At 39.8% G+C, this 23,821-nt stretch overlaps 1 protein-coding gene across 1 annotated transcript; it reads right to left on the minus strand.

Annotated features, from left to right (window-relative positions):
• Positions 1 to 4,277: 4,277 nt before the first annotated feature.
• Positions 4,278 to 22,066, minus strand: LOC113115451 (beta-secretase 1-like). The gene is made up of 9 exons (XM_026283024.1): positions 21,240 to 22,066; positions 19,487 to 19,575; positions 18,063 to 18,279; positions 17,849 to 17,986; positions 13,613 to 13,747; positions 12,376 to 12,477; positions 12,134 to 12,283; positions 9,245 to 9,416; positions 4,278 to 5,245 (listed from the first exon to the last, which is right to left on the minus strand). Exons 1-9 carry the CDS (start codon positions 21,510 to 21,512, stop codon positions 5,001 to 5,003), a joined length of 1,521 nt encoding a protein of 506 aa, XP_026138809.1. The 5' UTR covers positions 21,513 to 22,066; the 3' UTR covers positions 4,278 to 5,000.
• Positions 22,067 to 23,821: the final 1,755 nt, after the last annotated feature.

Raw genomic sequence — 23,821 nt, forward strand, 5'->3', positions numbered from 1 at the left:
TTTTTTTTTTTTAAGTGAAAAAGACAAGAAAAGGAAAAGTACTGGTGTTAGTAGGTTAAGTGCAGGCGAAAAAGATGAGTCTTTAGATGTTTCTTGAAAATGTACGAATTGAGATTGGGAGGTCATTCCACCAGCTGGGCACAGTCCAGGAAAAGGTCCGTGAGAGTGATTTTGAATTTCTTTGGGATGGCACCACAAGGCGTTGATCACTTGCAGAGCGCAAACTTCTGGAGGGCACATAGGATTTAACCAGTGAGTTTAGGTAAGTTGGTGCCGTGCCAGTGGTCGTCTTGTAGGCAAGCATCAGTACCTTGAATTTGATGTGAGCGGCTACTGGTAGCCAGTGTAAGCTGATGAGGAGAGGAGTAACATGAGCTTTTTTTGGCTCATTGAAGACAACCCTCGCTGCTGCATTCTGGATCATTTGCAGAGGCTTGACAGTACATGCAGGAAGGCCCGCCAGGAGAGCATTACAATAGTCCAGTCTGGAGAGAACAAGAGCTTGGACAAGAAGTTGGGTTGCTTGCTCTGACAGGAAGGGTCTAATCTTCCTAATGTTGTATGAGACAAACCTGCAGGACCGGGTCGTTGTAGCAATGTGGTCAGTGAATGATCCATCACAACTCCTAGGTTTCTGGCTGTCCTCGAAGGAGTTATGGTTGACGAGCCCAGCTGTATAGAGAAGTTGTGATGAATCAATGGGTTAGCTGGAATCACCAGTAGTTCAGTCTTTGTAAGGTTAAGCTGAAGGTGATGGTCATTCATCCAGCTAGAAATGTCACTCAGACAGGCTGAAATGCGAGCAGCTACCATCGGGTCATCAGGCTGGAATGAGAAGTAGAGTTGGGTGTCATCAGCATAGCAGTGATAAGAAAAGCCATGCTTCTGAATGACAGATCCTAAAGATGTCATGTAGATGGAGAAGAGAAGTGGTCCAAGTACTGAGCCTTGAGGAACCCCAGTAGCAAGGTGGTGTGACTTTGAAACATCACCCCTCCAAGACACACTGAAGGATCTGTCAGAGAGGTAGGACTTAACCCACAGGAGAGCAGTTCCAGAGATGCCCATCTTTCTGAGGGTGGACAGGAGAATCTGGTGATTAACAGTGTCAAAAGCAGCAGACAGGTCCAGTAAGATGAGTACCGAGGGTTACGGTCCGGAGGAGAGAAGTTGGGTACCTGCTAGGGACATCCTGGATCACTCCCGATGATTACAATCGACAGGTAAGAGATTCTGGGGATGCCAGGAGGCGTCCTTAGGAGGAGGGGTACTGTCACGGTTCGTGAATGCACTGTCTCCAGCTGTATTCATGTTACGTCATGTTGATTGTTTCATATGGGTGTTCAGATGATCAGCGGCAGGTGCTACTCATTCCAACTGCCTATTTAACGCCCTGTCTTTCGTCTCCTGTTTGTCAGATCGTTGTTTGAGGTTCCGTGTCTGATGTCTGATTCGTGTGTTCCTGCCTTGCTTTGTCTCCTGTCTGGTTTCTGTTGGATCATAACCTTCACTCACGGATTATCGTTACCTCACTTGGATTCACCACCGCCGTCATCATCATCAGCGCACTCAACTCTCCTACTCACCAGTCTGTGCTGCCATCGCGGTTCCTGCGTCATTCTCCGACCTTCCATCATTCCGTCATTCAGTGAAACAATAGTTTGTCATGCATATGTAAAATAATAATTAAATGCTATATTAAAAGAGTAATTACTTGTAATTGTGAAGTTTTAAACTTTGTCATTATTCCAAGGTTTTGCCAATGTATCAGCAAGTAAGTTAATAATCATTAAAACACAATAAATTTAGTATGGTCAGTTATTATTATTATTATTTAGTATATATCAGTTACTTTTATATATTTTATTATTTACAGGTCAGAATAAGTATATTGTTTCTTGTTTTACATAAATATAAATGTTAGACTGAATGACAATGAAACATTATTTCACCCACATTTCATATTATTTCCCCAAAACATACTTATAAACATTAAAGTTGACACTTAACTTTAATTTGATCTGCTTTTTGTGTATACAAGAACACTTTTGTAAATTTCTTTGTTGCGAACATTTAAATGTCTTTGACCTAGTAATATTTTGATAGTGTGACATATATATATTTATATATATATACGGACACACACACATACACACACACATACACATACAGTGCCCTCCATAAGTATTGAAGCAGTAAAGACAAAATCATTCTGTTTGCTGTGGAGTCAAGAAATATATAAATATGATTAAAAGATGAATATGAGACAAAACTACAGAATGTCACATTTTATTATTGGGTGATTGAACACAAAGATGTTTTACCAGCTCACAGGTCTTTCTAAGTGTTCAGCTGTGTTCTGTTACATTCATTCTTAAGATATTGAAAGCAGGGAATGTGTCTTATCAGTTATATCCATTGCATCTGTATTCTAAGTCTTGCAGGGGAACAAATCTTGACCTCATCGATGGTACAGCAGCCGTTGAGATGGGACGTTGACGTCTCCGGTCCCTTCTTCAGGGAACAAGGGTTACAGTAGGTAACCGAGACGTTCCCTGTTAACCGGTCACACTCGATGTCACGTCGCATGTCCAACGAATTGGGATTCCTACCAAAGCCCATGCTGCCCCTTCCAGTGCCCTGTGCAAGCCACCTGCGCCCCTTTTGGACAGGATGAAGCAAACCGGCTAGGATCAAGACACAGATGAATGAGGCAGTAAACAGGACTAGACTAGATTTAGACTCTAAAAACATGGAATAGCTCCATAACGTAGCTAGCTATCAGCCAAACACGCACAAAAAATACTCTGTGATCTGACAAAGGTCTAAATGGGTGTTATATAGTATGTGTGTGTGTGTGTGCGTGTGTGTGTGTGAGATTGGCTGCATTTGGGTCCAGAATCAGTGCAATGGAACATGGGTAATGTAGTCCGGTGTGACTACAGTCTGTGTAGTGTGTGTGTCAATGTATCGAGAGGGCGACCTCTGGTGGCAAACACATGAAAGACCACGAACAGGACATGACAGGTATGGTGTTCTATTCGTGCATTTCTTTCATAAAAAAGATGTTCGGATTCTGTGGTGTCTCACAAACAGTAGACTTTTGTGCTTCACTTTAAATTATGAAATGCCTTGGAATAATGATTTTCTTTGTTTCATCATACCCGGGTAATGATTGTAAACTGAGGTTGACTGATTTAAATGTAGTATCTGTGATAAACTGCACAACAATATTGTCCTATAGGCACTGTCATTGATACAGGCTACACATTTCTATTGCAAGCTTTGCTTTTCGAATGCAGAAGTGTGATAAAGGCCTATAATCAAGATAACAGCTCCTAAAGCTGTGGAAGGATAGTGATTCTACCTACAGAAAAACTAGGTTTTTACTACAATGGATAAATTAACAAGAAATATCAAATCGCTGCATTGTCAAAATTCTGGCATTAATAACATCTAAATCAGTGAGAAGTAGATTATTTTCATATTTAGTGTCCAAATTCTGAAACAGTCTTTGTAGTTTCATAGAGTTGTTTGGGAGGCAGACACAATCTTTAATCAGTTTAAAGAACACCATGGTTTAACATTATCTCCCATCAAATCTACAATTATGTGATCACGAATCTCAGAATAATTTACCTCTGTCCACAAGGGGGAAACAAAGAGTTTTCCATACTGTATCACATACGCACCAAGAAAGAAGACAACACATTATTGTGTATTGTACTTTATTACATTTCATGTTGGATTTTCATTAATACATTAAGTTTGTTAGCAGTAGGAACCTGTTTTGCAGATCTTTCAGTGTAGACAAGTTTTGTTCTGGCTTAATCTGAAGGTTTGGTTAAGATGATGTATGAAAGTATGTGCTTTTCCTAATGTGAGTTATTATATGCACAAGGATAGGCAGCAATTGTTTGGTTGCATTTCTCTGTGTGTGTGCGTGTGCAATCATATTTGCAAAGTGAAGTCAGCATTACAGTTATGTGTCAAGAGAAATTATTCAAAAGCGGATGAATATCTGTTACATAATTTAGATATGACTGCTCTAGAGTAAATTTTTAGAAAACGTGTCCAGGTAAAATCTGACTGTAAAATCTTCATCTATTTATATATATTATTTTAATTTTTGTTTAAATTTATTTGCACACAAAAAAATAAAAATAGCGATTTATTTTTTCTTTGCATAAAGAAAATGTATCCTATTTTAAGACCACTACATTAATTAAAATGGAAAGCAGTTAAAATAATATATTAAATATATCATAATATTTGTATTTTATTTTAATTTTTTTCAGTGAGGTAATAAAAATGTTACTAAAATTGCCATGAAAAAAAAAAGCCCTTTTGGTCCTAAAATAGGCTTTATGTTCAAATATAATTTCTTATTGTTTCCTTTAGATTTAGGGGTGAAATATGACTGGACATGTTCTCTCCTAGTGACAATCATTTTTACAAATAATATAGGTCTATTAACTATAAGCTTGAAATGAATACAGTCACAAGATCATGTTGCTTTAGTAAGTAATAGTAATATGAGTTCCTTACAGTATTTATGGGGACTGGTGTGTCATAAACAGTGACTCGAACAGTACTTTGTTACATCACTTATTCATTTTGAAAATCAATCAATATAGATCATATTATAGAACGTGACATCATATTATAGGGAACAAACTGTTAAACACAAACACACTCGCTCACATAGTTTACAGATCTTTACAGAACTTAACTTGAACAGTCCCATGACAGCTATCCACACTTAAAAGTCTGTAAGATAAAAGATCATTCACATTTTACATGTACTCAAAAGGGGTCAGAGGGCACAAAATCCTCAGCCCATTAGGGTGTGTGTGTGTGTGTGTGTGTGTGTGTGCAGTTGCACAATTATATATAGTTATAATCAATGTAGTCTCATCAATATCATCAATTGCCCTTCTTTGAGACCCTCGAGTACGGCCAGTTTTACCAGCACTGAAATCATTCTGTTTAGATATGGCTCACTTCAGGAGGGAGATGTCATCAGAGAAATCTCCAGCGCCCAGCGGATGAAGGCAGCGTGTAAAGCGCCACTGACAGACCATGAGGCACAGAGGCAGCATAAACAGGGCACAGATGCCCGCCATAATGTAGGCGATGGTCATTAATGTGGACTCGTCAGTCTGAGGGACGTTGTAGCCACAGTCCTCGAGGTCCAGGCCATGGAAGGGTCCCTCCACTGCAGCGGTGCGGAACTCATCGTGGACTGGAGAACAGGAGAATCAACAACATCGATCAAAAATAAGATAGGGTGACATCTCAATCACGAAACAATGATACTCTCATATAAAATACACATAAATCTAATAAAACCTCCTGGATGTCTGAATACTACAGTATGTTTTGTTTTGTTTTTAAGCTGCATGACGTTGTTGTTAGGGTCAGGGTAATGTTTTTGCATAGTTGCATAATTAATGTTTGTTTTTGTGAAAAGTGTGTTCATCCCATAGGTGTAATGGTTTTTATACTGTAGAAACTGTATATTCTATGGCCCTACACCAACCCTACACCTAACCCTAACCCTCATAGGAAACTTTGTGCATTTTTACTTTCTCAAAAAAACTCATTCTGTATGATTTATAAGAGTTTTGAAAAATGGGGACATGGGTTATGTGCTCATAAGTCACCCTCTCCTTGTAATACCTGTGTCATACCCATGTCATTATACAGAGTTGTGTCCTGATATGATACAAAAACATGCCCTCCTGATGATGCTCCAGAACACACACACACCTGATGATGCTCCAGAACACACACACACACACACACACACACACCTGATGATGCTCCAGAACACACACACACACACACACCTGATGATGCTCCAGAACACACACACACACACACACACACACCAGCTCACTGGTGGAGAGGAGACAGAGTGATGAAGATATGGGGATTGTTAGGAGGCCATGATGCTCAGAGGTCAATGGGTGAATTTGTCCAGGATGCCGGGGTTATGCCCCTACTTTTTCCGAATGATATCCTAGGATTTTTACTGACCACAGAGAGTCAGGACCTTGGTTAAACGTCTCATCTGAAGGACGGTGCTTATTGACAGTATAGTGTCCCCATCAGACCTCAGGGTGAGCGCCCCCTGCTGGCCTCACTAGCACCTCTTCCAGGTACTGACCAGACTCAGCCCTGCTTAGCTTCAGTGGGCAACCGGTCTTGGGCTCCAGGGTGATATAATATTAGGGATGTAACGATGAACCGCGAGCCAGTTGAAAATTTATTCTAATATGTGATTATTAAAATCAGATGCTAAACATATCATGATACAATAGTAGGAGCTTATATGAATGTACTGTATCTCTGAGGGGAACCGACTTAAAAAAAAAAAAAAGATGGCATTTTCTTTTTTATCTTGCTTCAGAACGATAAATATTAAAGCAGTGATATTAGCAGTTCTGCTTTGTTTACAGCGCTAACCCAGGAAACACTGTGTGATTGCTGTTCATGAGCGCCACCTGCTGGCTGACAGTGAATCTGCGTCTCATTCAGAGCTTCTGCTGTTTCGTTCACATATGCAGGCACATGCACACATAAAAATAAAAGGAGACTTGAGCACCTGCCCTTTTTCTTATTTGAGAGAAAGTGCCCTTTTTTCTTTTTCTTTTTTAAAATAAATGGATATATGTGTGCTTGTTTGTGTTTCTGTTTGCGCACAGCTTTCCCTGTCAAACAAATAATAATAAAAAAATGTATAAATATCATGCTGAGTTTGGAAATGTTGAGACTTGTGGTGATGAACAAAAGACTAAGCTAATTTTATCTTGAATATTCAGCAAATTAGCCAAAAGACAAAAGGCAGTCAATATAGTCAATTTTGTTGCTAACATCCATGACCCATGAGCATCCATGTAACAAGTCAGTTTATCTTAGGCAATATAACTGGGGCATATATATACTATTACAACAAAACACTTTAAACAGTATTGTGTTGTGCAATATAAACTAATTAGAGAAAATATGTCCCTCTCCTTTTTGCAGTCATTTATTCCAAATATATATTTGCATCTATAACATAGAAACATGCACACTGTGGCTCAGTTTCCTTTGTTGTTGCCTGTTCTTGTGATAAAAAGAATGAATGTTAAAGAAGACCTTGGTCTCTGTGTGAACTGATTATTTTGTAGACATCTGATGAAAAAATGGAAAAAAAACATGAAAGAAGTCAGTGTGATGGTATTAAAATCAACTGGTATTTAATCACAGTTGTATTAAAGTGCCCCCACAGGATTTTTTTAAATGACCTATTATTCAGTGTAGGGCTGTGTGATATTGAAGAAAAATGCGATAAGCAATAACTTATTAAATAATGTGATCGTTGATATGTGTTACGATAATGCTTAAAAAGTGAAAGTGGCATGACATTCAGCCAAATATGGTGACCCATACTCAGAATTTGTGCTCTGCATTTAACCCATCTGAAATGCACACACACTGTGAGCACACACCCGGAGCAGTGTTCATCATTTATGCTGCGGCGCCCGGGGAGCAGTTGGGTGATCGATGCCTTGCTCAAGGGCACCTAAGTCGTGGTATTGAAGGTGGAGAGAGAACTGTACATGCACTCCCCCCACCCACAATTCCTGCCGGCCCGGGACTAGAACCCACAACCCTTCGATTGGGAATCCAACCCTCTAACCATTAGGCCACGACTTAGTTCTAGACGTGTTAGTTCTGTGAACCTCTATAACTATCTTGTGTCATTATATATATATATATATATATATATATATATATATATATATATATATATATATATATATATATATATATATATATATATATATATATATATATATATATATATATATATATATATATATATATATATATATATATATATATATATATATATATATATATATATATATTTGCTTTTCCATTTTGCACTTTCAATACTTAAGTACATTTAAGATTTAAAAAATACTTTTTGTACCTACGAACAATAAATATCCCATACTTTAAGACTTTTACTCAAGTAATATTCTAAACAGTGACTTCAACTTCTAACAAAGTCATTTTCTGGGAAGATATCTGCACTTATACTTGCGTATGACTTTCAGGTATTTCATACACTGCTGGCTATTACTTGGGTGATTGCATGGAGCTTTTATGAGGCAGTAGGCAATGCTCCATAGTCAAAAAAAAAACAAAAACATTTGGCCGGTGTAATGCAAATCCCCCTTATTAATGACGTAGAGATGTGGGGGTGTGTCTCTCTTTGGATTTTAGACTTTAGTCTTTGCAACTTTACAGATCTTCATTATGCACCAAGAGCTTGTAACACTCCAAAGAGAAAGGGAAACATTTAAATAGCATAATATGACACCTTTAATGAAGATCCAGGATGTGTTAGTAAGAACGTGGTTCTTTGTTTACTTCATTTTACCATGGATTTGTTAACAAACAAGACACAATTCAATGTGGGATTTTTTTTTTGAAAGATTGAAACTAAAAGACTATATTGGATCTCATTCTAATTTGGATCGCTATTAGAGGTTGACCAATGTATCAGTTTTGCATGCAAATTTCTGTACATGCAAATACACTAAAACAGAACTGGATGTACGGAAAGTTGGGGGGGGGGTGGCTGTGGCCTTAAGGTTAGAGAGTTGGACTAGTTACCCAAAGGTTGCCGGTTTGAGTCTCGGTGCCGGCAGGCGTTGTAGGTGAGGGGAGTGTATAAACAGTGCTCTCTTCCACCCTCAATACCCATGACTGAAGTGCCCATGAGCAAGGCACTGAACTCCCAGTTGCTCCCCGGGCACTGAATCTATAGCTGCCCACTGCTCCAGGTGTGTGTTCACTTCTCACTGCTGTGTGTGTGCACTTAGATGGGTTAAATGCAGAGCACCAATTCCGAGTATGGGTTACCATGCTTGGCAAATGTCACGACTTTCACTTTCAGACACCGGTCACACTGAAGGTGTTCCCCAGTGTGACCCCTACAGGACGCAGTTTGAAGTTCCCTTGGAAGGGAAACACTAGCCAATTTCTTCTTTCTATATTTGTCTTTTTAAACCCTAATTTTATCTCACACACTTTAATCTGATCCAATTTTGAATAAATATTGAATAAATTTATTTGTAAATCATAATATATCTATCTGAAATAAAGAAAAAAAATCCCATCCCATGTAAACATGATACCATTTGAGGCCTCTGTAAGTTTCTCAGAGAAAACGCTCTCTCACCGTGACACGTGCTGACCGCAAAGCCAATGCGTTTGTGTTCTCGGTCAAACACCACATAGAAGCCCTCCATGATGACGGCACCCATTACTGTACCAGTACTGGACTGAGACACAGCAAATTTATAACAGTCCTCCTGAGCCGAGGCCACGTCCTCCACCGGCCTCAGATACTGCTGCAGAGAGACGAGACACAGACGGATATCAGCCTCACACATGAGGAAACTTATGATCATGTAGACATTAATCAATTAAATTCAAGCAAAGGTCAACATGAAACATTAGCATATTGCCCGCCCACGTGTTGGTCTTTCCACATTGGTCTGAATGAAAATGCAAATTCATTCTTTGCCACTAGGTGCCACTTTGGGAGCAGTAAAAATAGTGTTTTCCATTACAGGCAGATGAAATGAAAATAAGACCAATAACTTCAGATCAGCATCATACAAAGGAGGGGTTTGCAAAAATGAATCGCTGACCGAATCGTTTGGGAGTCATTGAGAAAGTAAAGTAAAAATAAATGCATATATAAGAAAATGAAAGTGTTTTTAGTGTTTTTTGTATGTCAACCTGTTGTTGGGTACTCCCAAAACCAAAATATTTGAACCTTTCATAACCCATAATAGGTGTTCTTTTAAATAAATGATGCCCTAAAGGCGGAAAAAGCTGATCATTTCCAAATAGACAAACCTCAATGGAGCACTGCGGTTATCCAAACATTTATATCTGTATATAGGTCACCCAAAAATGAAAATGTGGTTAACAAAAGAGTTCTTGGTAACCCTTGACTTCCCAAAAAAATTGTCAATGGCTATAATTAACTAAATTGATTGATTGATTGATTGATAAGTTTATTTTCAAGCAAATATATATACACTGAATAAAATTATAAACGTTTTTGTCCCCATTCTTCATGAGCTGAACTCAAAGATCTAAGACTTTTTCTATGTACACAAATTGCCTATTTCTCTCAAATATTGTTCACAAATCTGTGTAAATCTCTTGTTAGTGAGCAGCACTTCCCCTTAGCCGAGATAATCCATCCTCCTCACAGATGTGGCATTTCAAGATGCTGATGCCACTCTAAAATGTGCAGTTTTACTGTATTGGGGGGGGCATATATATATATATATATATATATATATATATATATATATATATATATATACATTCAGTGGCCACTTTATTAGGTACACCTTGCTAGTAACGGGTTGGACCTCTTTTTGCCGTCAGAATTGCCTTAATTCTTTGTGGCATAGGTTCAACAAGGTGTTGGAAACATTCCTCAGAGATTTTGGTCCATAGTGACATGATAGCTTCACGCAGTTGCTGCAGATTTGTCGGCTGCACATTCATGATGTGAATCTACAGTTCCTCCACATCCCAAAGCTGCTCTATTGGATTGAGTTCTGGTGACTGTGGAGGCCATTTGAGTAAAGTGAACTCATCGTCATGTTCAAGAAACCAGTCTGAGATGATTTGAGCTTTGTGACAATGTGCATTGTCCTGCTGGAAGTAGCCATCAGAAGATGGGTACACTGTAGTCATAAAGGGATGGGCATGGTCAGTTACAATACTCAGGTAGACTGTGGTGTTTAAACCATGCTCTGCTGGTACTAAGGGGCCCAAAGTGTTCTGACCCTATTATCTGAATGTCGCAGCAGAAATCGAGACTCTTCAGACCAGGCAATGTTTTCCCAATCTTCTATTGTCCAATTTCAGTGACCCTGTGTGAATTGTAGCCTCTGTTTCCTGTTCTTAGCGGACAGGACCAGCACCCAGTGTGGTCTTCTGCTGCTGTAGTCCATCTGTTTCAGGGTTCGATGTGTTGTGTGTGTTGTGATCTCTTAAGCCTTAATTGGCATTAAGACAAGTACACACAGGAGTTACAACACTGAACTTCTTTACAAGCAAGTTTGTTCACACTCTATTCATAACGTTGGCTACCAGCCATTCAACAGTGGGTCATACCAACTACACAAACTGTATGGGGGCGTACTGGACAGAACCACTAAGTGCATATACTACAGAGTGTTCAGAGATGGTATTCTGCATACCTTGGTTGTACAATACAGCAATACCAGTACTATGACTAAATTAACAGTGCAATTTTGTTGTAAATTACAATATTGTGGTCATGTATTTAACTGCTTATATAATTGTTATTTGCTCAGCTATGTAATTGTATCCCATTATGTTGTATTTATATCACAATTTACAGTATAAATATTAATAGTAAGAGCAATTATGATCAACCCTACTACAATTTTTATACAATGACCTCCTATCATCACAATCCTGAGAACACCCCTCAAAACATCCCTCCCTGAGCCTTGTATTTTGTCAACACCATTTCTTTTATCTTGATTTAAACAGGCACATATTTGAAAGTTTGAACCCACACGCAGACATCCACCACCTGGACTTTAAAGTTCCCACATCCACTCAGATTATTTATTCACGTCATGGTTACCAACATTCTTCAAATCTTATTTTGCATTCAGCATAAGAAAAACATTTATACAGGTTTTGAACAACTTGATGATTAGTATATTATGGCTGAAATTTCATTTTTGGGTGAACTAAGATGCATGCTAACATTTGTTACTCTTCATAAGTGCGAGCTGAAGTTTGCTGTGTGGATATATTGTTAATGTTTGGTTTCAGGGAGTAACTGAGAAAACTCATCCTTCAAGGGAATAGTTACAGCTTTATGTGTGATGGTACAGAAACATGATCCAGCTCCTCCACAAGGGGGATTGATTGTAGCTGGTAAAAGTGAGAGAACTGCATTGAACTGTGGGATACAGTGTTACAGGCAGTGCACTTTGCACATATTAGCAGATAGTTTCATTTGTCAGTATGAAGCTTTTCTAATGGCAGAATGAAGTACCTGTGGCAGGATGGAAATGCGGAAAGACTGGTTTCTGTTTTCACTCATCAGGTAGAGAGAGATGACAGGGAAGATGTGCCACGGTGTGGTGCCCACCTGCCAACACACCAGCTGCTCACCCAGCCAGAAACCTGAGGGAAACTGTTCAGTCTGTGGGGGAAAAGAGGCAGTTGATTGAGAAAACAGTTGATTGGTTGATTCAGCATGTTCGAAAACGAGACCAACTCAGACGATAACCTGACCGATGAAGCTGCTTCGATGGCCTTCACAGCCGCCTGGAACACTTTACGAGGGAGACGCAGGTTTGTGGTGCCACTGTCCACGATACTTTTATCATAGTTATACTGAGAGACAGAGAGAAACAAGGAGAATGTTTGCTTTAACTTTACCTTAACCTTAACCATGACCCTCTGGAAAAATACAGAGATGTTTCTTGAACTGTATGTAATTTTGGCTTTTGCACATTTGGAAATAGACTTGTTTAAAATGCACTTTTCACACACCTCCTAGTTTATTCAATGTATTCAATTCAATTCAAGACTTCTTATAACCCAGTGGGCAATTGATATTGAGAAGACATCAAACTGATATCAATATTGACGTCAAAAAACAGGTTGAATATGCATCAAAAAACTTGACATGAGGTTGATCTGATGTACAATTAAAAGTCAAACATATTGGCCTACATATAGATTAAAACAATTTCAGTGTGGCTTTGGCTTTCTATTTTCTCCCAATTATCCCTGGAAGAAACTGCCATCCAAACTGAATTTAAAGTGATGTTACAGCATCTTGAACAAGTCTTGACCAATATTTGATGTCAGATTGATGTCAAGGTGTGCGCTGGGAGTGTCCAACACTGGGCATACATGAAGAAGAGGCGAAGTTTTATTTAGAAGTTCATCTTTCCATCAAAGCTTCATTTCCATTACATTTTAAATTATGTTTTGTGTTTGAAGTTGTTTAGATGGTTAAATATTTCTGAAATTAAATGGCAAACTCCTTTGTCTCGCTAATGCTAATTATGTAAATCCAAAATACACTTAAATAATAGTTTTAGTTTTTGCACAATTTGACAGTCTCTTCCCTTACAATGTATATTATACTTTTATATACAGTGTACACTAGCTTTTTTTGTACTCTTACTGAAGGCAAAATTGTTGGTCTGGTTATAAATGATGAAAGGCCAGGTGTAACTGAAAAATAATAAAATCACAATAATTATTATGAAATTATTTATCTTATTGTAGTCTTTGTTTAGATCATAATTGTACTAATATTTTCTTAAATGTAGTTCATTGATTATTTTATTTTTATTTTAAGATTATCTGGACTTGAGACAAGAGTAAATCAATAAAATCAATATGTAAAAGGAATGTAAAAACAGCAATAGATTATGTTCAGGAAACGTAAAAGTGCATGTGCTTGAAGATTCTGAAACTGTATCTGTGAAGTCAAACCCAGTAGAGGTGTTCTCACTTCTTTGCAGTCCATGTTAAGGTCCTGTCCGTTGACCTCGATGCGCACAATGATGACCTCATAATACCACTCTCGTCTAATTGGTGTGTACCACAGCTCGCCCACGTACAGGGACGGATCGATTCCCCCAATTATCTGTGAAGAACAACACAATCTTTTATAGTGTGTCACTGAAGTTGTTTTGTTTCACATTACATAAAGCTGTTTAACTACAATAAATAAATAAATAATACTGGACTGTGCTTTATGAGGATTTTATTGTATTATTAAAAAAGTCTAACCACCAAGTGGTTTGGGTGATATTACTAACAGTAAGGGTACATTTAAATTTATTTATGTCAGTGCAAAACACAAAAGAGATGTTAAGCACAATGTTCATGCCTACAAGCTCCAAAAAGAACACAAAATAAATAGAAGTAAAAATATTTCATATGGCTGCAGTTTTGGTCTGCTCCACATACAGAACTATCCTATGATTTCCTAAGACTTGAAATAATCTTAATATTTTTATGATGTTTTATTAATGTTTTCTTGTCCTTTTCAGGGTTTTCAGTCTGCTATATGATAATATGCTGAACACCTCTCTCAGTGTTAATGATGAGTGACCTCTCTGTTTTAATGGTGAACACCTCTCTCAGTGTTAATGGTGAAGACCTCTCTCAGTGTTAATGGTGAAGACCTCTCTCAGTGTTAATGCTGAACACCTCTCTCAGTGTTAATGGTGAACACCTCTCTCAGTGTTAATGGTGAATGACCTCTCTTGGTGTTAATGCTGAACACCTCTCTCAGTGTTAATCGTGAATGACCTCTCTGTGTTAATGCTGAACACCTCTCTCAGTGTTAATGGTGAATGACCTCTCTCAGTGTTAATGATGAGTGACCTCTCTGTTTTAATGGTGAACACCTCTATTAGTGTTAATGGTGAATGACCTCTCTCAGTGTTAATGGTGAACACCTCTCTCAGTGTTAACGCTGAACACCTCTCTCAGTGTTAATGCTGAACACCTCTCTCAGTGTTAATGGTGAAGACCTCTCTCAGTGTTAACGGTGAACACCTCTCTCAGTGTTAACGGTGAACACCTCTCTCAGTGTTAACGGTGAACACCTCTCTCAGTGTTAACGGTGAACACCTCTCTCAGTGTTAACGGTGAACACCTCTCTCAGTGTTAACGGTGAACTCCTCTCTCAGTGTTAACGGTGAACACCTCTCTCAGTGTTAACGGTGAAGACCTCTCTCAGTGTTAACGGTGAAGACCTCTCTCAGTGTTAATGGTGAACACCTCTCTCAGTGTTAATGCTGAACACCTCTCTCAGTGTTAATGCTGAACACCTCTCTCAGTGTTAATGGTGAACACCTCTCTCAGTGTTAATGCTGAACACCTCTCTCAGTGTTAATGGTGAACACCTCTCTCAGTGTTAATGGTGAATGACCTCTCTCAGTGTTAATGGTGAAGACCTCTCTCAGTGTTAATGGTGAACACCTCTCTCAGTGTTAATGGTGAATGACCTCTCTCAGTGTTAATGGCGAATGACCTCTCTCAGTGTTAATGCTGAACACCTCTCTCAGTGTTAATGGTGAACACCTCTCTCAGTGTTAATGGTGAATGACCTCTCTCAGTGTTAATGGTGAAGACCTCTCTCAGTGTTAATGGTGAACACCTCTCTCAGTGTTAATGGCGAATGACCTCTCTCAGTGTTAATGGTGAAGACCTCTCTCAGTGTTAATGGTGAACACCTCTCTCAGTGTTAATGGCGAATGACCTCTCTCAGTGTTAATGGTGAACACCTCTCTCAGTGTTAATGGCGAATGACCTCTCTCAGTGTTAATGGTGAACACCTCTCTCAGTGTTAATGGTGAAGACCTCTCTCAGTGTTAATGGTGAACACCTCTCTCAGTGTTAATGCTGAACACCTCTCTCAGTGTTAATGCTGAACACCTCTCTCAGTGTTAATGCTGAACACCTCTCTCAGTGTTAATGCTGAACACCTCTCTCAGTGTTAATGGTGAACACCTCTCTCAGTGTTAATGGTGAAGACCTCTCTCAGTGTTAATGGTGAATGACCTCTCTCAGTGTTAATGGTGAACACCTCTCTCAGTGTTAATGGTGAAGACCTCTCTCAGTGTTAATGGTGAAGACCTCTCTCAGTGTTAATGGTGAATGACATCTCTCAGTGTTAATGGTGAACACCTCACTCATTGTTAATGGCGAATGACCTCTCTCAGTGTTAATGGTGAACACCTCGCTCATTGTTAATGGTGAAGACCTCTCTCAGTGTTAATGGTGAAGACCTCTCTCAGTGTTAATGCTGAACAACTCTCTCAGTTTTAACGGTGAACACCTCTCTCAGTGTTAATGGTGAACACCTCTCTCAGTGTTAATGCTGAACTCCTCTCTCAGTGTTAATGGTGAACACCTCTCTCAGTGTTAATGCTGAACTCCTCTCTCAGTTTTAACGGTGAACACCTCTCTCAGTGTTAATGGTGAAGACCTCTCTCAGTGTTAATGGTGAAGACCTCTCTCAGTGTTAATGCTGAACAACTCTCTCAGTTTTAACGGTGAACACCTCTCTCAGTGTTAATGGTGAACACCTCTCTCAGTGTTAATGCTGAACTCCTCTCTCAGTGTTAATGGTGAACACCTCTCTCAGTGTTAATGGTGAACACCTCGCTCATTGTTAATGCTGAACTCCTCTCTCAGTTTTAACGGTGAACACCTCTCTCAGTGTTAATGGTGAACACCTCTCTCAGTGTTAATGCTGAACTCCTCTCTCAGTTTTAACGGTGAACACCTCTCTCAGTGTTAATGGTGAACACCTCTCTCAGTGTTAATGCTGAACACCTCTCTCAGTTTTAACGGTGAACACCTCTCTCAGTGTTAATGGTGAACACCTCGCTCATTGTTAATGCTGAACTCCTCTCTCAGTTTTAACGGTGAACACCTCTCTCAGTGTTAATGGTGAACACCTCTCTCAGTGTTAATGCTGAACTCCTCTCTCAGTTTTAACGGTGAACACCTCTCTCAGTGTTAATGGTGAACACCTCTCTCAGTGTTAATGCTGAACTCCTCTCTCAGTGTTAATGGTGAACACCTCTCTCAGTGTTAATGGTGAACACCTCGCTCATTGTTAATGCTGAACTCCTCTCTCAGTTTTAACGGTGAACACCTCTCTCAGTGTTAATGGTGAACACCTCTCTCAGTGTTAATGCTGAACTCCTCTCTCAGTGTTAATGGTGAACACCTCTCTCAGTGTTAATGCTGAACTCCTCTCTCAGTTTTAACGGTGAACACCTCTCTCAGTGTTAATGGTGAAGACCTCTCTCAGTGTTAATGGTGAAGACCTCTCTCAGTGTTAATGCTGAACAACTCTCTCAGTTTTAACGGTGAACACCTCTCTCAGTGTTAATGGTGAAGACCTCTCTCAGTGTTAATGGTGAACACCTCTCTCAGTGTTAATGCTGAACTCCTCTCTCAGTGTTAATGCTGAACAACTCTCTCAGTGTTAATGGTGAACACCTCTCTCAGTGTTAATGCTGAACTCCTCTCTCAGTGTTAATGCTGAACTCCTCTCTCAGTGTTAACGGTGAACACCTCTCTCAGTGTTAATGGTGAACACCTCTCTCAGTGTTAATGCTGAACTCCTCTCTCAGTTTTAACGGTGAACACCTCTCTCAGTGTTAATGGTGAACACCTCTCTCAGTGTTAATGCTGAACTCCTCTCTCAGTTTTAACGGTGAACACCTCTCTCAGTGTTAATGGTGAACACCTCTCTCAGTGTTAATGCTGAACACCTCTCTCAGTGTTAATGGTGAATGACCTCTCTCAGTGTTAATGGTGAACACCTCTCTCAGTGTTAATGCTGAACTCCTCTCTCAGTGTTAATGCTGAACTCCTCGCTCATTGTTAATGGTGAATGACCTCTCTCAGTGTTAATGGTGAACACCTCTCTCAGTGTTAATGCTGAACTCCTCTCTCAGTGTTAATGGTGAATGACCTCTCTCAGTGTTAATGGTGAACACCTCTCTCAGTGTTAATGCTGAACTCCTCTCTCAGTGTTAATGCTGAACTCCTCTCTCAGTGTTAATGGTGAATGACCTCTCTCAGTGTTAATGGTGAACACCTCTCTCAGTGTTAATGGTGAACACCTCGCTCATTGTTAATGGCGAATGACCTCTCTCAGTGTTAATACTGAACAGCTCTCTCAGTGTTAATGGTGAATGTAGGGGTCAGTTCTCACCATACTGCCCCCTACAGTGGAGCTGCCGGCGCTGTAGTTCTGGGTGAAGCCCGCTCCACAGAGCTGCAGAGAGAATACGTCTGGGACGCTGGTCTGCCTCAACAGAGAGTCAAAGAACGGCTCCAGAGTCTCGTCCGGCTGAAAGACACAACACCGGGTCAGAAGCCCCTCTTCATCAAGCTCTGTGAAGTTATGACAGCTACAGAAAGATCACCCTGGCAATCTCGGCGTAGGCCAGTCCGAGGATGCCCTCCCAGTTGGATCCGTTGATGAAGAAGCGGTCAGACTGGGTGATTGCAGCGATATTGGCCCTCAGAGACATGTTGGGCCCATGAGGAATGGACAGCAGGTCTGTGCCCAGCTCGCCCTCCCAGCGGCCCTGTGTGTACGGCACATACACACCACGGCCCAGATCTCTGTACGACGACGAGCTGAAGACACAGACAACAAGCTGACTGTGGCAACAGCTTCTTCAGATATACACATCGTGCCCCTTTTGTGTGTGAATCAGGTGTAGCAGTACACATTCTCTGAACAAACATTTCCGGTATGCTTGGAGTGAAACTTCACTGGAAACTTCCAGTTTATATATAGTTACTTTTCACAAGAAAGGAAGTCTCCTCTTTTAAATTATGCCTTTTTAATCTTCTTCAGTAAACTCAGACAATAAACGCTGTCTTGATGCTCTTTGATGAGGTGTGACAGATGGCTGTGTAAACCTCTCCATTCTGACGGCAGTGTGATCATCCCTTCCTCTTACTATTAATATTAATGTGAAATAAACATGAATGGACATGTCAAGCCTCATGTAATCACTCAATCAGTGTTTCACTCACAGAAAAATGTCAGTAAATCAGCTTGTTAACTAAATGTCACGTAACATTTCATTTAGCTCAGGCTAGTCATCAGTGTCCACGGCTCGATATTTCACTAGAGAAATCAAGTCAATCAATCAATCACCTTTATTTATATAGTGCTTTAAACAAAATACATTACATCAAAGCACTGAACAACATTCATTTGGAAAACAGTGTCTCAATAATGCAAAAAAGTCAAGAGGAGAGTGTTACTCGAAATATTACACTACATACCCATTATAGTTTATAAAATACCCATTATAGACAAATAAATATGTTATGAAACAAGATAGACAGCCACTGTGTAAATGATTATATTTGAACAACAAATATTAATTTTAGAATTGCATTTAGAAGTTAATTTAAAAACTGCATTATGTACAATTTTTATGTTTCTATACATTTTTAAAGTTTTTTTAGCTGATTATTAAATTAAAAAAATAAACAAATAACCACTAATTTAATTTTGGGCTCTGATGTTAACTGTAATATTATAGTAATGTGTAAGGGTTCACTGTAGTTTAGACTTTAGGGCAGAAGCTGATATAGATTTTTTATCACTAAGAAAATTAGAATTTTGAATTATAATTGAATTTATTTAAAGAGTGAGCAATTTGTTCAGTAAAGCACAGTTTAATTTTGAAAAAAATAAGAAATTTAGTCTTTCTTTCCTCCTGTTGTAACAAAACCATCCTGAAGTGTGACATCAAGACCGGTGTGTGTAGCGAAGCGTCATGTTTGTAGTGTTACAGCCCTGGTGTGAGATGTTAGCAGTACTCACAGAGAGCGATGGTAATATCTGTGGAGGAATGGGTGAGCGGCGGCGCCGACTGCAAAGTTACTGCTGCCCGTATCCACCAGGATATTCAGCTGAAACAGAGGGAAACATTCAAGATTACATGCAAACAATGTGTGTAGAAAGGTGAGTGGTGCAGTGTAAGCAGCCTGTTTTAGGGCACTGCAGTCTCTAGATGTGGCTCAGGTCTTCAGCTGACGCTCGTTCTGTGACCTTGCGGGTGTTTGTGTGTTTGTGAAGGGGTATTTAAGAATGAGATGTATTATTGATCTAGACTCCCTGAGCAAGCAGAACGTGATCCACACCGAGGGAGAGAGACGAGGGCTGAAACCTGAACACGAGACGGAGCTGCAGACATGTCTGGGACTCCTGAGATCTCCAGCAGGTTTAGCAGATGGACGGCTGAGCGGTGGCCATGTCCGCGTTCATTCTGAAATGATTGAGCTCAAACTGTGTCAACAATGACCATTTCAGAGTCTAGCTGGCAGCAGACTGCAGAATATTCCGAGAGTCTTGCTGAGCGAGTCATTACACTTTTTTTGTTTGTTTTTATAGCACAGGTAACTCTGTCACTTGCCTTCATTAGACTCTATAATTATACGTCATCAGCTGCTCTGCGCTCAACATCAGCTAATAAAAGCTTTTTTGAATAGCTGATGCTGATCAGATGAATGTTTTAGATTCAGCACACTTCTCCTTCTCTCCTTTCTGTGTCTGCTGTAGTCTCCTCACGTCATTGATTTGTCCTGTGGGCTTCCTGTTATTTCTGCTCACTGCGTCCTAACCTCGTCCCAGTGCACCCCTATGCCACATGCATTATGTGACCTTACCCACAGTAATGATGATGTGACAGCTGTCAGCTGCAGAAACACTCATTCATTTCCTTCCACGTCATTCTCAAGCTTGTGTATTAAGCATTATACAGGAGACAATGGTAACAATTGTTCAAATAAAAAGTTACAGTGATGCTACTAGTTCAGCAGAGATCTGCCGTGGCTTGGAAGAAAGTGTGATTTTCTCACTCTGTCATATTTTAGATCAAGTTTTCCTGTGGTTTAACCAGTAGAGCACAACACTGGCAAGGTCAAGGGTTTGATTCCCAGAAATGCATGAATGCAGCAAACACACCAGTAGAATGATTATTGTGGGTACATGTATGTTTGTTATACTGAAAAGGTGGCAGGCAGGTCTTCAGTAGTGTGTGTGTAGTAGACAGTAGTACAGTGTTGTTCCGAGACTGAAGCGTGTCTCAACAGTCATCAGTCTGTGCCCTACACTACTAAACACACACAGTAAAATTATTAAAATTAAATCCTAACAGCGTTTAGTCATTAATAATCAATGGTGCAATATTTCCATGAAGCACAAAGATCTAAAACACAGCAGGAAACAATGGGGTACAAAAAAAAAAAAAAATGTTTTGAATAAAAGTAAAACATGTTCTTTATTTCTTGTTTTAAGGTAATATGTATATTCTAGTCTAATAATTTTTGAAGATAGGTTATAAATTAAATAATTCCGAAATGTTTTAAAAGTATTTATGTCCACACTGGAATATATTTTGAATAGTTTTCTGTATTTTGCTGTATATTGTGGTTATATTCATATTGCAAGACTATTCCTGCAAATAAATAAATAAGTAGAGATGACGTTAATACAAAATACGAAAGAAAATGAGAATGGCCTGAGAACAGCACACATAGCCTATAGGAGAATCGTCTGGTGATGGACTCCTCACCTTCTGAGGCGGAGTGCCCACAGCCATCTCGATGTAGTACCCTTGTCCTGACTTTCCTCGAAGGTTGTCGATCATGTTGACAAAAGTCCCCGCCCTGACTGCTCTGCGTGCGCGTGCGCGTGCGCGTGCGGAGCTGGAGGGGCCCCGGGGGCCCGCGGTCTGTGAGAGGGGCCCCTGCCGCAGCGGGAAGCGGAGCAGCACTGATCCGGAGCAGGGGACCGGCAGAAGGGACACTAATGTCCATGAGAACAGAAGCAGACACGGGACCCTCATCTCTCCAGGGGCTCAGATCCTGATCCGTTCGTGTACTTCAGATCGCTCAAGTGTCAGTTGTGTCTGTTATGGCGTCATAACGCACAGAATGCGCAAGTTCCCAATCCCTGCGAGCACTAGAGGACACCAGGCTCGTCTTTATCATCCTTCGAGCGCTTTCTCCATCATCCGCATTGACAATCAGCGACAACCATCCCCGTTTCACTCCTTGTTATTGTTTTTGAGAATTATTATATGGAAACACCGTACTTGAAGCCCAATTTTAAAACCTCCCGGCACGCTCTTTAAGAAACGAGCTGATAGAATGAGATGACTATTCTGTTTCTATGGATGCAGAAGGGAAGCCGTCTTTTAGGGTCCTGTCAGTGACCTGTGCTCGTCCCCGTGTCGGTTTTGCGTCTTCTCTGGTGCTTTATTCATTTAACGGCGCAAGCCTCCATAATCCGCATCTTTGTGTCCTCACACAGCTCCTGCCTCCTCCTCCATCTTCCCCGCATCCGCGCGCACTGTGGCGATGTCCGACTCCTCAGCGAGCCTTCACGGGAATCGACTCTTTAGAATGATTCGGACGAAGCGAATGAATCACTCGAATGAAAAAAAAAAAAAAAAAACATTGTAGTGGATTGAATTTAAATTGTTAGGTGAAATCACAAACGATGCACATTACACACAACATGTCTCCTATAAAAATAAATCGATATTTAGCAAAACATTTATGAAACGAGGTTCGTTAAAGTGAATCACTCAAACGAGCCGATTCACTGAATGAATCAGACTGCTCTTACACTAGCGCACTGACACAGACACTGCAGTGAAGCATCATGGAGCTTGGAGTTTATTCATCAGACCATTTCCTCTTGTACTGCACAACAGTGAAACACGTTAACATTTGTATTCAGTGTTTTCATGCAAATCATTGACATTGTCCCCAGCATTGCTATCTCAGCACAGTGACACTACCAGCTGGAAATACCTCAACGCTTTCATATACACCAAGGAGCAAAATAAATGCCATGGTCATTTACCACAGTATTTTACCATTATTGCAAGATTCCTGCATCATTAAAAAGAAGGAAAAAAAATAAAATGTTCAGTTTTACTGTTTTTATATAATTAGATTACATGATTTCGAAATGTATATTTAAACAAAAATAATGACAATTATGAACATCTTCTATTATCAAAATCAGAACAAAATTGTGTGTAGTTGTAAGTAAGTTAGTAATTTTAATTTATAAAGCACATTTACACACAGCACAAAACTGACCAAAGTGCTGTACAATGAATAGCTAAAAAGACAATAAAAATATAAACACGTAGATTCAATAATCATAATTATATAAAACATTAATAAAAATAAGCCTTCAATATCAGGTCACACAACACAGAAATACAGAAAACAAAAAGAAGTATCAGGTTATGGAACAAGGAAAGCCAAGGAATAAAAATGAGTTTTTTACCTGGATTTGAATGCAGTAATGGAGGGGGCAGATCTAATATCCTGGGGGAGCTGGTTCCACAAACGTGGGGCAGTAACTGCAAAGGCTCTGTCACCTCTCTGTTTAAGCCGTGAGTGCGGCACAAGCAGGAGCCCTGTGTTTGAGGATCTCAGTGACCTTTGAACTGAGTATGGCTGTACAAGGTCGGTGATATAGGTTGGGGCGAGCCCATTAAGTGCCTTAAAAACAAACAAAAAAAAGGAGAAAGTCCTATCATTGAGATGGGAACGGAACCAAAGTAATGCAGTCTCCCTAATCAGTCCCTCCAGAAAAACACAGATTTTTTTGTGATTGTTGCGGGCAAAAATCCTTGATTTTGCGGCACGTTTTCTTAAAAAAATGCGCTGGAATATGCGGGATATTTTTGCAATTTTATGCGATGAAATTGAGACTGAAAAAGAGAAAAAAGGGGTGATTCCCCCAACACCTTTTTCTCACTAGGCTACTACCTTAATGTAAAGAGTAATTTCTTATTACTTCCTATGATAAGCGAGCATACTAAACCACAGAATATTTAAGTTGCAATCTCTTACTGCAACGTAAATTATTTTACATACTACTAATATAATTACAACTGAAAGTTTATGGTACTGTTCTGTAACAAAAAAGAGCAATCTTACAACTGTAAAGTTGCATCAACTTCTGAGTGAAACTACAACAGTGTTAGTAGCCTAGTGAGAAGGGGGTGTTGGGGGAATCACCTTTTTTTCTCTATTTCATCAAACCGCAGTTTTAGCAAGTTCTCACAATATAATTTGTGTCCACTGTCATGTAAAAAATCGGGAAACTGCTTCGCGCGTTCTTTTGCGC

The sequence above is a fragment of the Carassius auratus genome, chromosome 15, assembly GCF_003368295.1.
Source record: "Carassius auratus strain Wakin chromosome 15, ASM336829v1, whole genome shotgun sequence".
NCBI lineage: Eukaryota > Metazoa > Chordata > Actinopteri > Cypriniformes > Cyprinidae > Carassius > Carassius auratus.